The 13,100-nt window shown below is 56.0% G+C and overlaps 1 protein-coding gene and 1 long non-coding RNA gene across 4 annotated transcripts in view; both read left to right on the top strand.

Moving 5' to 3' along the window:
• BRD4 (bromodomain containing 4) overlaps positions 1-13,100 on the top strand; it is a 35,280-nt gene that overhangs the window by 20,576 nt on the left and 1,604 nt on the right. The window contains exons 14-21 of one of the 3 annotated variants that reach the window (XM_058861749.1): positions 1,780-1,832; positions 2,684-3,014; positions 3,890-4,534; positions 6,724-6,836; positions 8,279-8,444; positions 9,635-9,762; positions 11,203-11,414; positions 12,952-13,003. In XM_058861749.1, the coding sequence (XP_058717732.1) occupies positions 1,780-1,832; positions 2,684-3,014; positions 3,890-4,534; positions 6,724-6,836; positions 8,279-8,444; positions 9,635-9,762; positions 11,203-11,414; positions 12,952-13,003 (1,700 nt within the window). Of the gene's footprint in view, positions 1-1,779; positions 1,833-2,683; positions 3,015-3,889; positions 4,535-6,723; positions 6,837-7,902; positions 7,993-8,278; positions 8,445-9,634; positions 9,763-11,202; positions 11,415-12,951; positions 13,004-13,100 lie in introns of those variants that run through there. The other 2 variants (XM_058861748.1, XM_058861750.1) reach the window with 2 other exon arrangements.
• On the top strand, positions 4,921-6,717 carry LOC131591337 (uncharacterized). The gene is made up of 3 exons (XR_009280325.1): positions 4,921-5,178; positions 5,232-5,470; positions 5,522-6,717. It is a non-coding gene; the product is annotated as an uncharacterized LOC131591337 (long non-coding RNA).

The raw sequence follows: 13,100 nt of genomic DNA, 5'->3' as shown, positions 1-13,100 counted from the left end.
CTTCCCGCCTTTCCCGACCTTCTCCGGACAAATAAACTCGATTTCATTCCTGCCTCCGCCGTCCATTCTTCTTTGGGGGAGCCTCTGCAATTCCCTGACCCCATCCCGTGGTTTTTATCGGAATTTATTTTTTTCCCTGTTTTTCTGTTCCTTGGAGCGACGCCGGGGGAGGTTTGGGTTGGACGGGGTTGATTGGTTGGGATTTTTCCTTTGGGAAAACGGGATTTGTGCCTCGATGGAAGCGTCGGGAATGCTGTGAGGGGATGGGACGTGGTGGAGAAAATGTGATTTTTGTGGAGGGAAAGGATGGAGGAAAGAGGAATTTATGGAGAAAAAAGAGATAGGAAGGGATTTTATGGAGGAAAAAAAAAGGATTTTCTGGATTTAAAAACTGGAGGAAATGGGATGTTGTTGTAAAAATGGGATTTCATGGAGAAAAAAGATGGAGCAGCTGGGATTTTATGGATGAGGATGGAGAGAATGGGATTTTACGGAGGAAAGATGGAGGAAATGTGATTTTATGGGGAAAATGGGATTTTTTTGGATATAAAGATGGAGGGAATAGGATTTTATGGATTAAAAACATGGGGAAAATGGGATTTTAGGGATAAATCCCTTTTTATTTTACGGCACCGGGTGGATTTGGGATCTTTGGATGCTTTGAAATAATAAAAGCCATAAAAGGACTCCAAAATTCCACTTTTTTCCATGGAATTTTACCCCGGGACGTGGGAATTCGGATCCGTTTCGCTCTTTGGGTGGGAATAAAATCAGGATTTCGGGGAAATTTTGGGAAAAATCCCAGAAAGCCACGCGGCCACGCTGGATTTGAGCTTTTTTCCCTAAAAAACCACCTGGAAGTGACTTTTCCGTGAATCCCGGATTTTATCCCCGTGGATCCGGAGCTTCATCCAGGGCTTGGGATGTCCGGAATTTGGGATGATCCTGCTGGGAACGCGATTCCGACTGGGATCCAGGAGCCGGAGATGGAATTTCGGGATCGTCCTTGGGTGGGAAATGCCTGGAATTTCCTTCTGGACCTCGCGATTCCGACCGGGAGCCAAGAGCTGGGAAGGAAAGTCGGGATCATCTTTGGGAATCCGGGATGATCCTTCTGGGAACGCGATTCCGACCGGCATCGAGCACCGGAGGAGGAATTTGGGATCATCCTGGGCTTGAAATCCTTGGAATCTCCACGTGGACGTCCGGATTCCGAGCGGGAGCCGACAGCGGAATTCGGGATCATCCTGGGGCCGGAATCCTTGGGATCTCCTGGGAACGCAATTCCGACGCCGGCGATGAGGGTTGGGATCTCCGGAATCCGGGAGGATCCTCCTGGATCTCCCAGCTGGGACACCAAAAACCGGGGATGGACTTGTGGGATCTCCCAAAATCCGGGATAACCCTTGCGGGACCGACAGCCGGCGCTGGAATTTGGGTTGGAATCCTTGGAATCTCCTCCCGGGAATTCAGTTCCCGCTGGGATCCGGCACCGGCGATGGATTGCGCCGAGGTTCTGCCTCCGGAGCGGCGACATTCCCGGGAAACCCCGTCCTGTCCTGCTGAATCCCGGGATTTCCTTGGCTCTTGGATCCTTTCCCAACAATCCTCCCTCGGTTTTTTTTTGGCGACAAAAATCCCCGATTCCCAATCCCGGAAATCCCTGGGGAATTCCAGCCCCGCCCCTGGGGAATCCCAGCCCCGTTCCCGGTCGGGTTTTTCCGGAGCCTTTCCCAAAATAATTCTTTTTTTCTTTTTCCCTCTTTGTTTTTTTGGCAGAAATGGCGCCAAAATTGAAGAAAAAAGGGCACTCGGGGCGGGAGCAGAAAAAGGTAAAAATGGGATTGGGATTGGGATGGGATCCGTGGGTTTGGGTGGGAACCACGGGGTGGGATTGGGTCCATGGATTGGGGTGGGATCCGTGGATTTGGGGTGGGATTGGATCCATGGATTGGGGTTGGATCCATTCATTGGGGTGGGATTGGATCCATTAATTGGGGTGGGATTGGATCCATGGATTGGGATTGGATCCATTAATTGGGGTGGGATTGGATCCATGGATTGGGGTTGGATCCATGGATTTGGGGTAGGATTGGATCCATGGATTGGGGTTGGATCCATGGATTGGGGTGGGATTGGATCCATTAATGGGGTTGGATCGGTCACTCAGGTGACCAAAGCCATTTTTTGGTGACCCAGAAGAGCCTTTTGGTGGCTCAGCAGAACATTTTGATGATCTCAGAGATTTTTTGATGACCCAGAGCCATTCTGATGGCCCTGGAGGTCGCTTTGGTGGCCAAAACCACACCTGGGTGACCCAAGAGGTCATTGGGGTGACCAAAACCCTGTTTTAATGCCCAAAATCCCATTTTTGATGCTCAAAACCCCATTTTGGTGACCAAAACCCCATTTTTAATGCCCAAAACCCCATTTTTAATGCCCAAAACCCCGTTTTGGTGCCCCAAGAGATCATTTTAATGCCCAGAATCCCATTTTTAATGCCCAAAACCCCGTTTTGGTGCCCCAATAGATCATTTTAATGCCCAAAACCCCATTTTTAATGCCCAAAACCCCATTTTTGATGCCCAAAACCCCGTTTTGGTGCCCCACCAGCACACCCTGCTGCCCCCCAAGACCCCATTCCCGCCCCCCAAACCCCAATTCCTGCCTCCTCTCCCCCCAGCACCACCACCACCACCACCAAGCGGCGCCGGCGCCGCCGCAGCCCCCTCCGGCGCCGCCCCAGCCCGTCCCGCCGGCGCTGCAGCCGCCGCCGCCGCCCGTCCCGCCGCCCGCCGCGCCCCTCAAGGCGTCGCCGCCGCCGCCGCCCTTCGTCCCCGCGCCGGTGCCGGTGCTGGAGCATCCCCTGCCGGGCACCATGTTCGACACCATGGCCCATTTCGGGCAGCCCATCCTGCACCTGCCCCAGGCCGAGCTGGCCCCGGCGCACCTGGCGCCCGCCGCCGAGCACGGAACCCCTCCCCACCTCAACCAGCACGTGGTGTCTCCTCCAGGTGAGCGGGGAATGGGGCAGAAAAGTGGGATTTGGGTTTGGGGATGGGGGAAAAAAAACTGGGATTTGGGTTTGGGAATGGCAGAAAAAAACTGGGATTTGGGTTTGGGGATGGGTCAAAAAAACTGGGATTTGGGTTTGGGAATGGGGGAAAAAAATGGGATTTGGGTTTGGGGATGGGGGGAAAAAACTGGGATTTGGGTTTGGGAATGGGTAAAAAACTGGGATTTGGGTTTGGGAATAGGTCAGAAAAACTGGGATTTGGGTTTGGGGATGGGGGAAAAAAACTGGGATTTGGGTTTGGGGATGGGGGGAAAAAACTGGGATTTGGGTTTGGGAATGGGTAAAAAAACCTGGGATTTGGGTTTGGGAGTGGGTAAAAAAAACTGGGATTTGGGTTTGGGAATGGGTAAAAAATGGGATTTGGGTTTGGGAATGGGTCAAAGAAACTGGGATTTGGGTTTGGGAATGGGTAAAAAAATGGGATTCAGGTTTGGGAATGGGTGGGGAACGGGGTGTGGGAACGGGAGTGGGGGAAAAAATGGGATTTGAGTTTGGGAGCGGGTGGAGAACGGGGTTTGGGTTTGGGAATGGGTGAAAAAACTGGGATTTGGGTTTGGGAGCAGGTGGGAAATGGGGTTTGGGTTTGGGAATGGGTCAGAAAATGGGGTTTGGGAACGGGTAAAGAACTGGGATTCCACCACGGTCTGGTTGGGACGTCCCAGGAGCCGGGAGGGCGATGCCGGTGCCGGGCGGGGTCGGAGGGGACGGAGCAGCCCCCGGGAGCTGCGGCGGCGTCACCGGCGGCTCCTCCCGGGATCTGCCCCCGGTGCCGCCGGTGACGCCGGTGACGCCGTCCGTGTCCGTGTCCCGCAGCTTTGCACAACGCTCTGCCTCAGCAGCCCTCGAGGCCCAGCAACCGCGCGGCGGCGCTGCCCCCGAAGCCGCCGCGGCCGCCGGCCGTGTCCCCGGCGCTGCCGCCGCCGCCGCAGCCGCCGCCGCAGCCGCTGCTCCCGCAGCCGCCGCTGCCGCAGCCGCCGCAGGTGCTGCTGGAGGACGAGGAGCCGCCGGTGCCGCCGCCGGTGCCGCCGCCGGTGCCGCCGCCGGTGCCGCCGCCGCCGCACCACAACCTCCCCCTGAGCACCAGCCAGATGCAGCTGTACCTGCAGCAGCTGCAGAAAGTGCAGCCGCAGACTCCGCTTCTCCCTTCAGTGAAGGTCCAGTCGCAGCCGGCGCCGCAGCCGCAGCCGCCGCCGCCTCCCCCGGCGCTGCCGCCGCCGCCGGCGCATCCCGCGGTGCAGCCGCTGCAGCCGCCGCCGCGCCCGCTGCACCTGCAGCCCCTGCCCTTCCCGACGCACCTGGCGCAGCCCCCGGCGCCGCCGCAGCCGCAGCCGCCGCCCCCGCAGCCGCCGCAGCCGCAGCCGGCGCAGCCGCAGCCGCAGCCGGCGCCGGCCAAGGCGCAGCAGGTCATCCAGCACCACCCGTCACCGCGGCACCACAAACCAGACCCCTACGGCACCGGTGAGACACCGGAGCCAGCACCGACAACGCACGGGGGGGTGGAACCCGGGGGGGGAACCTGTGGATGGAATTCATGGGTGGAATTCATGGATGGAATTCATGGATGGATGGAATTCATGGATGAGTGGAATTCATGAATGGATGGATGGAACCCATGGATGGATGGATGGAATTCATGGATGACTGGAATTCATGGATGGAATTCATGGATGGAACCCATGGATGGAACCCATGGATGGATGGAATTCATGGATGGATGGATGGAATCCAGGGATGGAATTCATGGATGAGTGGATGGAATTCATGGATGGAACCCATGGATGAGTGGAACCCATGGATGAGTGGAATCCATGGGTGGATGGATGGAATTCATGGATGGATGGATGGAATCCAGGGAATTCATGGATGGAACCCATGGATGGAACCCATTGATGGAATCTATGGATGGATGGAATCCATGGGTGGATGGATGGAATTCATGGATGGAATTCATGGATGAGTGGAATTCATGGATGGAATCTATGGATGGATGGATGGAGAAATTGGGAAGGGTGGGATCAAATCACTCGGGAAGGGCTCAGCCCGTCAGGGATCTCTGGGAATTTGAGGGTGTTGAGGGTCTCCAGGTTCTTGAGGGTCTCCAGGTGTGTTGAGGGTCTCCAGATGTTGAGGGTCTCCAGGTGTTGAGGGTCTCCAGATGTTGAGGGTCTCCAGCTGTTGAGGGTCTCCAGATGTTGAGGGTCTCCAGATGTTGAGGGTCTCCAGGTGTTGAGGATCTCCAGATGTTGAGGGTCTCCAGATGTTGAGGGTCTCCAGGTTTTGGGGCTCTTGAGTAATGGAGGATCTCGAGGATCTCCAGTTTTCCAGGATATTCGGGTTTTGGGCATCTCAGGACCTCTGAGATCTCGAGGATCTCCAGGTGTTGAGGATCTCCAGGTGTTGAGGCTCTTGCGTTCTTGAGGACCTCCACCTTTTGGGGATCCTCAGCTTTTGGGCATCTCCAGCTTTTGGGGATCTCCACCTTTTGGGGATCTCCACCTTTTGGGGACCTCCACCTTTTGGGGATCTCCACCTTTTGGGGATCCTCAGCTCTGAAAGCTCTGGAGGATCTCGAGGATCTCCAGTTCCCTACGACCTCGAGGGTCTCGGGTTTTATTGAGGACATCGAGGATCTCCAGGCCTCGAGGATTTTGAGGTGTTCAGGATCTCAGGAGTGTCCCAGGGCAGGGCAGGGTGCTCAGGATCCCTCGAGGACATCCCAGGGCTCTTTGAGGTCCTTTTGGGATCTCCTGGGGACATCCCAGTGCCACAGGAGCCGCTTGAAGTCCCTTGGGGACATCCCGGGGTCCCTTGGGACCACCCTTGGCTTCTTTGGGGCCATCTCAGGATCCCTTGGGGACATCTTGGGCTTCTTCTGGAGTCCATCCCAGGGTTCTTCTGGAGATCATCCCAGGGTTCTTCTGGAGATCATCCCAGGGATCTTCTGGAGGCCATCCCAGGGTTCTTCTGGAGGCCATCCCAGGGTTCTTCTGGAGGCCATCCCAGGGTTCTTCTGGAGATCATCCCGGTGTTCTTCTGGAGTCATCTTGGGCTTCTTCTGGAGGCCATCCCGGGGTTCTTCTGGAGGCCATCCCAGGCTTCTTCTGGAGGCCATCCCGGGGTTCTTCTGGAGGCCATCCCAGGGTTCTTCTGGAGGCCATCCCAGGGTTCCTTTGGAGACCATCCCAGGGTTCTTCTGGAGGCCATCCCAGGGTTTTTCTGGAGACCATCCTGGGCTTCTTTTGGAGACCATCTTGGGCTTCTTTGGGGCCATCCTGAGGTTCTTTTGGAGACCATCTTGGGGTTCTTCTGGAGTCCATCCCAGGGTTCTTCTTGAGACCATCTCAGGGTTCCTTTGGAGACCCTCTCAGGGTTGTTTTGGAGACCACCCCAGGCTTCTTCTGGAGATCATCTTTGGGGCCATCTCAGGGTTCCTTTGGAGACCATCTCAGGGTTCTTCTGGACACCATCTCAGGGCTCTTTTGGAGACCATCATGAGGTTCCTCTGGATGGTTCTTTTGGAGTCCATCTTGGGGTTCTTTTGGAGTCCATCCCGGGGTTTTTCTGGAGTTCCCCCCGGGGTTTTTGGGGCCGTGGCGGGCAGGAGGCCGCGGTGACGACGCTGACTGACCGGTGCCCACCTGTTGCAGGTCACCTGCGGGAAGCCCCTTCCCCTCTCATGATGCCTTCCCCACAGATGCCGCCGTTCCAGGGCCTCGTGCCTCAGTCGCCCCCTCAGCAAAACATCCAGCCAAAAAAACAGGTGAAAGCTCGGGAATTCGGGATCAGGTGAAAAAACTCGGGAATTCGGGATCAGGTGAAGGAAAACTCGGGAATTCGGGATCAGGTGAAAACTCGGGAATTCGGGATCAGGTGAAAGAAAACTCGGGAATTCGGGATCAGGTGAAGGAAAACTCAGGATTTGGGATGTTTGTGATGAGGTGAAAAAATCAGGGAATTCAGGGAGTTTGGGATCAGGTGAAAAACGCCGGATTTCAGGGTTTTGGGATCAGGTGAGAAATGGGATTTTGGGGAGTTTAGGATCAGGTGAAAACCAGGATTTCAGGGATTTCAGGGATTTTAGGATCAGACAAAAAGATGGGATTTGGGGTTTTGGGAATCAGGGAGGAGGAAGAGGAGGAAGAGGAAGGTCAGGGTCTCCAGGTGGATCCGGAGCTGGGATCTGTCCCAGGGGATGAACGCCAGGATCGGGGTCGGGATTTGGGGACGGATCCTGATCCCAAATTTCCAGAGGAATTGTGAGCAGGATCAGGATTGGGATCAGGATCAGGATTGGGGTCGGGATTTGGGGATGGATCCTGATCCCAAATTCCCGCAGGAATTGTGAGCAGGGTCAGGGTCAGGGTCAGGATCAGGATCAGGGCTGGGATTTGGGGATGGATCCTGATCCCAAATTCCCGCAGGAATTGTGGACGGTGTCAGGGACAGGATTGGGGTCAGGATCAGGATCAGGATTTTGTGACGGATCCCAGTCCCAGATTTCCACGGCAGGAATTGTGAGCAGGGTCAGGATTGGGGTCAGGATTTTGGGGCCGAACCTGATCCCGAATTTCCACAGGAACTGGAAGCAGCCTCGGGATCAGGGTCAGGATCGGGGCTGGGATTTGGGGATGGATCCTGATCCCAAATTTCCACAGCAGGAATTGCGAGCGGTGTCAGGATCGGGATCGGGGCTGGGATTTGGGGCCGAAGCTGATCCCGGATTTCCACGGCAGGAATTGCGAGCGGTGTCAGGATCAGGATCAGGATCAGGATCAGGAGTGGGGTCGGGATTTGGGGCCGAAGCTGATCCCGGATTTCCACAGCAGGAATTGCGAGCGGCCTTGGGATCGGGATCAGGATCAGGATCAGGAGTGGGGCTGGGATTTGGGGACGGATCCTGATCCCGAGTTTCCGCAGGAATTGCGAGCGGTGTCAGGATCAGGATCAGGATCAGGGTCAGGATCAGGAGTGGGGCTGGGATTTGGGGACGGATCCTGATCCCGGATTTCCATGGCAGGAATTGCGAGCGGTGTCAGGATCAGGATCAGGATCAGGAGTGGGGTCGGGATTTGGGGATGGATCCTGATCCCAAATTTCCACAGCAGGAATTGCGAGCGGTGTCAGGATCAGGATCAGGATCAGGATCAGGATCAGGAGTGGGGCTGGGATTTGGGGACGGATCCTGATCCCGAGTTTCTGCAGGAATTGCGAGCGGCCTCGGTGGTGCAGTCGCAGCCGCTGGGGGGGGGGAAGGAGGAGAAGCTGCACTCGCCCGTGATCCGAACCGAGACCTTCAGCCCCCCCCTGCGCCAGGAGCCCCCCAAGGGCCACCCCGAGGGCATCAAAGCGGCCCCGCACCTCCCCCAGCGTGAGTGCCGCCACCAGAACACCCAAAAACACCCAAAATACCCCAAAAACACCCTAAAAACCCCCAAAACACCCCAAAAACACCCTAAACACCACCAAAACACCCCAAAAATACCCTAAAATCCCCAAAAATACCCTAAAAACACCCCAAAAACACCCTAAAAACCCCAAAAAACACCCCAAAAACACCCTAAAAACACCCTAAACACCACAAAAACACCCCAAAAACACCCTAAAAACCCCAAAAACACCCCAAAAATACCCCAAAACCACCCTAAAAACCATGAAACACAAAAACACCCCAAAAAACCTTAAAACACACCAAAACACCCTAAAACACCCCAAAAACCCCAGAAACACCCTAAAACACACCAAAAACACCCCAAAAATCCCCAAAACACCCCAAAACCACTCTAAAAACAGCAGAAAACGCCCTGAAAATCCCCAAAACACCCAAAACCACCCTAAAAACCCACGTGGGGATGAGATCCCAACACAGCCCAAATTTTGGGGTCGGAATTCCCGATTTGGGGCTGGAAACGCCCAGAATTCCCGATTTTGGGATCTAAAACCCCCAGAATTCCCAATTCCAGGGTCGGAACTGTCCCTAATTCCTGGATTTTGGGGTGGAATTTTCTGTAATTCCCGGATTTTGGGGTGGAACTCTCCCTAATTCCCGGATTTTGGGATGGAACTGTCCCTAATTCCCGGATTTTGGGGTGGAACTGTCCCTAATTCCTGGATTTTGGGATGGAATTTTCCCTAATTCCCGGATTTTGGGGTGGAACTGTCCCTAATTCCCGGATTTCGGGATGGAACTCTCCGTAATTCCTGGATTTTGGGGTGGAACTGTCCCTAATTCCTGGATTTTGGGATGGAACTCTCTGTAATTCCCGGATTTTGGGATGGAATTTTCCGTAATTCCCGGATTTTGGGATGGAGCTGTCCATAATTCCTGGATTTTGGGATGGAATTTTCCCTAATTCCCGGATTTTGGGGTGGAACTGTCCCTAATTCCCGGATTTTGGGGTGGAATTTTCCCTAATTCCCGGATTTTGGGATGGAACTGTTCCTAATTCCCGGATTTTGGGGTGGAACTGTCCCTAATTCCCGGATTTTGGGGTGGAACTGTCCCTAATTCCCGGATTTTGGGATGTAATTTTCCCTAATTCCCGGATTTTGGGGCGGCAGGGCCGGAGCTGAAGCCCCTGGAGGGGGGAGGACCCCGGCCCGTGATCCGACCCCCGGAGCCGACCCCGCCCGCCCCGGACAAGGAGCGGCAGAAACCGGAGCCCAAAACCCCGGTGGCCCCAAAAAAGGTACAAAAACCTCAGGTTTTGGGAAAAGAAAAATTCCCAAAATTCCCAAGGGATCCGGGGAAAAGGCGGGATTTGGGATTCGGGATTCGGGATTTGGGATTTGGGATTTGGGATTTGGGATTTGGGATTCGGGATTTGGGATTTGGGATTTTTGGGGATTTTTGGGGGTTCCTGCTCCCAAAAACGCTGGGGGAAGGGTCTGGAGAAGCTTCAGGGTCGGATTTTGGGGAAGCTCCTGAGGTCCCACCAGGCTCAGGGAGGGTTGGGATCCAGGGGATCTCCGGGATTTGGATCTGGAAGATTCCAGAAGCTCTTCCAGGGGGTCCCAGCAGGTTCAGGGAGGGTTGGGATCCAGGGGATCTCCGGGATTTGGATCTGGAAGATTCCAGAAGCTCTTCCAGGGGGTCCCAGCAGGTTCAGGGAGGGTTGGGATCCAGGGGATCTCCGGGATTTGGATCTGGAAGGTTCCAGAAGCTCTTCCAGGGGATCTCACCAGGCTGGGGGAGCTGGAGAAGCTCCAGGGATGGATCTGGAAGGTTCCAGAAGCTGATCCATGGGGTCCCACCAGGCTGAGTGACCTGGGGATCTCCAGGATTTGGATCTGGAAGGTTCCAGAAGCTGATCCATGGGGTCCCACCAGGCTGGGTGACCTGGGGATCTCCAGGATTTGGATCTGGAAGGTTCCAGAAGCTGATCCATGGGGTCCCACCAGGCTGGGTGACCTGGGGATCTCCAGGGATGGATCTGGAAGGTTCCAGAGGTTCTTCCATGGGGTCCCACCAGGCTGGGTGACCTGGGGATCTCCAGGATTTGGATCTGGAAGGTTCCAGAAGCTGATCCATGGGGTCCCACCAGGCTGAGTGACCTGGGGATCTCCAGGGATGGGTCTGGAAGGTTCCAGAAGCTGATCCATGGGGTCCCACCAGGCTGGGTGACCTGGGGATCTCCAGGGATGGATCTGGAAGGTTCCAGAGGTTCTTCCATGGGATCCCACCAGGCTGAGTGACCTGGGGATCTCCAGGATTTGGATCTGGAAGGTTCCAGAAGCTGATCCATAGGGTCCCACCAGGCTGAGTGACCTGGGGATCTCCAGGATTTGGATCTGGAAGGTTCCAGAAGCTGATCCATGGGGTCCCACCAGGCTGAGTGACCTGGGGATCTCCAGGGATGGATCCAGGAGAACCCCCTGAGGTCCCACCAGGCTGGGGGAGCTGGGGATCTCCAGGGATGGATCTGGAAGGTTCCAGAAGCTCTTCCATGGGGTCCCACCAGGCTGGGTGACCTGGGGATCTCCAGGATTTGGATCTGGAAGGTTCCAGAAGCTGATCCATGGGGTCCCACCAGGCTGAGGGACCTGGGGATCTCCAGGCTCCCTCCCCAGCACGGGTGGATCCCGCTGGATCCCGCTGGATCCCGGGGTGACCGCGCTGTGTCCCGCAGGACCTGAAGATCAAGAACATGGGCTCCTGGGCCTCGCTGGTGCAGAAGCACCCGGCGGCGCCGGCGGCCGCGGCCAAGTCCTCCAGCGACTCCTTCGAGCAGTTCAAGCGGGCGGCGCGCGAGAAGGAGGAGCGCGAGAAGGCCCTCAAGGCCCAGGCAGAGCAGGTGGAGCGCGAGAAGGAGCGGCTCAGGAGGGAGCAGGAGAGGATGAGGTGAGGACACGGCCGGGGGCACCTGGGACACCTCCAGAGACACCTCAAACACCTCCAGGAACACCTCAAACACCAACAGGAACATCAGAGACACCTCCAGAGACACCTCAGACACCTCAAACACCACCAGAGACACCTCAGAGATCTCAAACACCACCAGAGACACCTCAGACACCACCAGAGACACCTCAAACATCACCTGGAACATCTCAAACACCATCAGAGACACCTCAGACACCAACAGGAACATCAGAGACACCTCAGACACCTCCAGAGACACCTCGAACACCTCCAGAGACACCTCGAACACCTCAAACATCACCTGGAACACCTCAAACACCAGCAGAGACACCTCAAACACCAACAGGAACATCAGAGACACCTCAGACACCACCTGGAACATCCCTAGAGACACCAGGAACACCTCAAACACCAACAGGAACACCTCAAACACCTCCAGAGACACCTCAAACACCAACAGGAACATCAGAGACACCTCAAACACCAGCAGAGACACCTCAGACACCTCAAACACCAACAGGAACATCAGAGACACCTCAGACACCTCCAGAGACACCTCAGACACCACCTGGAACATCCCTAGAGACACCAGGAACACCTCAGACACCTCAAACACCACCTGGAACATCACTAAATCCACCAGGAACACTTTAAACACCAACAGGAACACCTCAAACACCTCCAGAGACACCAGGAACACCTCAAACACCTCAAACATCACCTGGAACACCTCAAACAGCACCAGAGACATCAGAGCCACCAACCCCAGCAGGACCACCGGCAGTGACCCCCATTCCTGTGGTCACTGATGGTCACTCTGGTCACTCTGTGGTCACTCAGTGGTCACTCTGGTCACTCCCCAGGTCCAGGGAGGATGATGAAGCCCTGGAGCAGGCTCGCCGGGTGCACGAGGAGGTTCAGGCAGGGGGGGGGTTCCTGGTCACTGATGATGGTCAGTGGTCAGTGATGGTCAGTGGTCACTCAGTGGTCACTCTGTGGTCACTCCCCAGGTCCAGGGAGGATGATGAAGCCCTGGAGCAGGCCCGCAGGGTGCACGAGGAGGTTCAGGCAGGGGGGGGTTCCTGGTCAGTGGTGATGGTCAGTGGTCAGTGGTGGTCAGTGATGGTTAGTGGTCACTCAGTGGTCACTCTATGGTCACTCTGGTCACTCTGCAGGTCCTGGGAGGATGATGAAGCTCTGGAGCAGGCCCGCAGGGTGCACGAGGAGGTTCAGGCAGGGGGGGGTTCCTGGCCAGTGGTGGTCAGTGATGATGGTCAGTGGTCACTGTGGTCACTCAGTGGTCACTGTGGTCACTCAGTGGTCACTCCCCAGGTCCTGGGAGGATGATGAAGCTCTCGAGCAGGCCCGCAGGGTGCACGAGGAGGTTCAGGCAGGGGGGGGTTCCTGGCCAGTGATGATGGTCAGTGGTCAGTGGTGGTCAGTGATGGTCAGTGGTGGTCAGTGATGGTCAGTGATGGTCAGTGGTCACTCAGTGGTCACTCTCTGGTCACTCCAGGTCCCGGGAGGATGATGAAGCCCTGGAGCAGGCCCGCAGGGTGCACGAGGAGGTTCAGGCAGGGGGGGGTTCCTGGTCACTGATGATGGTCAGTGGTCACTGTGGTCACTCAGTGGTCACTCAATGGTCACTCTCTGGTCACTCCCCAG

This window comes from Poecile atricapillus, chromosome 39 (genome assembly GCF_030490865.1).
Source record: "Poecile atricapillus isolate bPoeAtr1 chromosome 39, bPoeAtr1.hap1, whole genome shotgun sequence".
In the NCBI taxonomy this organism is placed as follows: domain Eukaryota; kingdom Metazoa; phylum Chordata; class Aves; order Passeriformes; family Paridae; genus Poecile; species Poecile atricapillus.
This window is presented reverse-complemented; position numbering and strand designations above follow the sequence as displayed.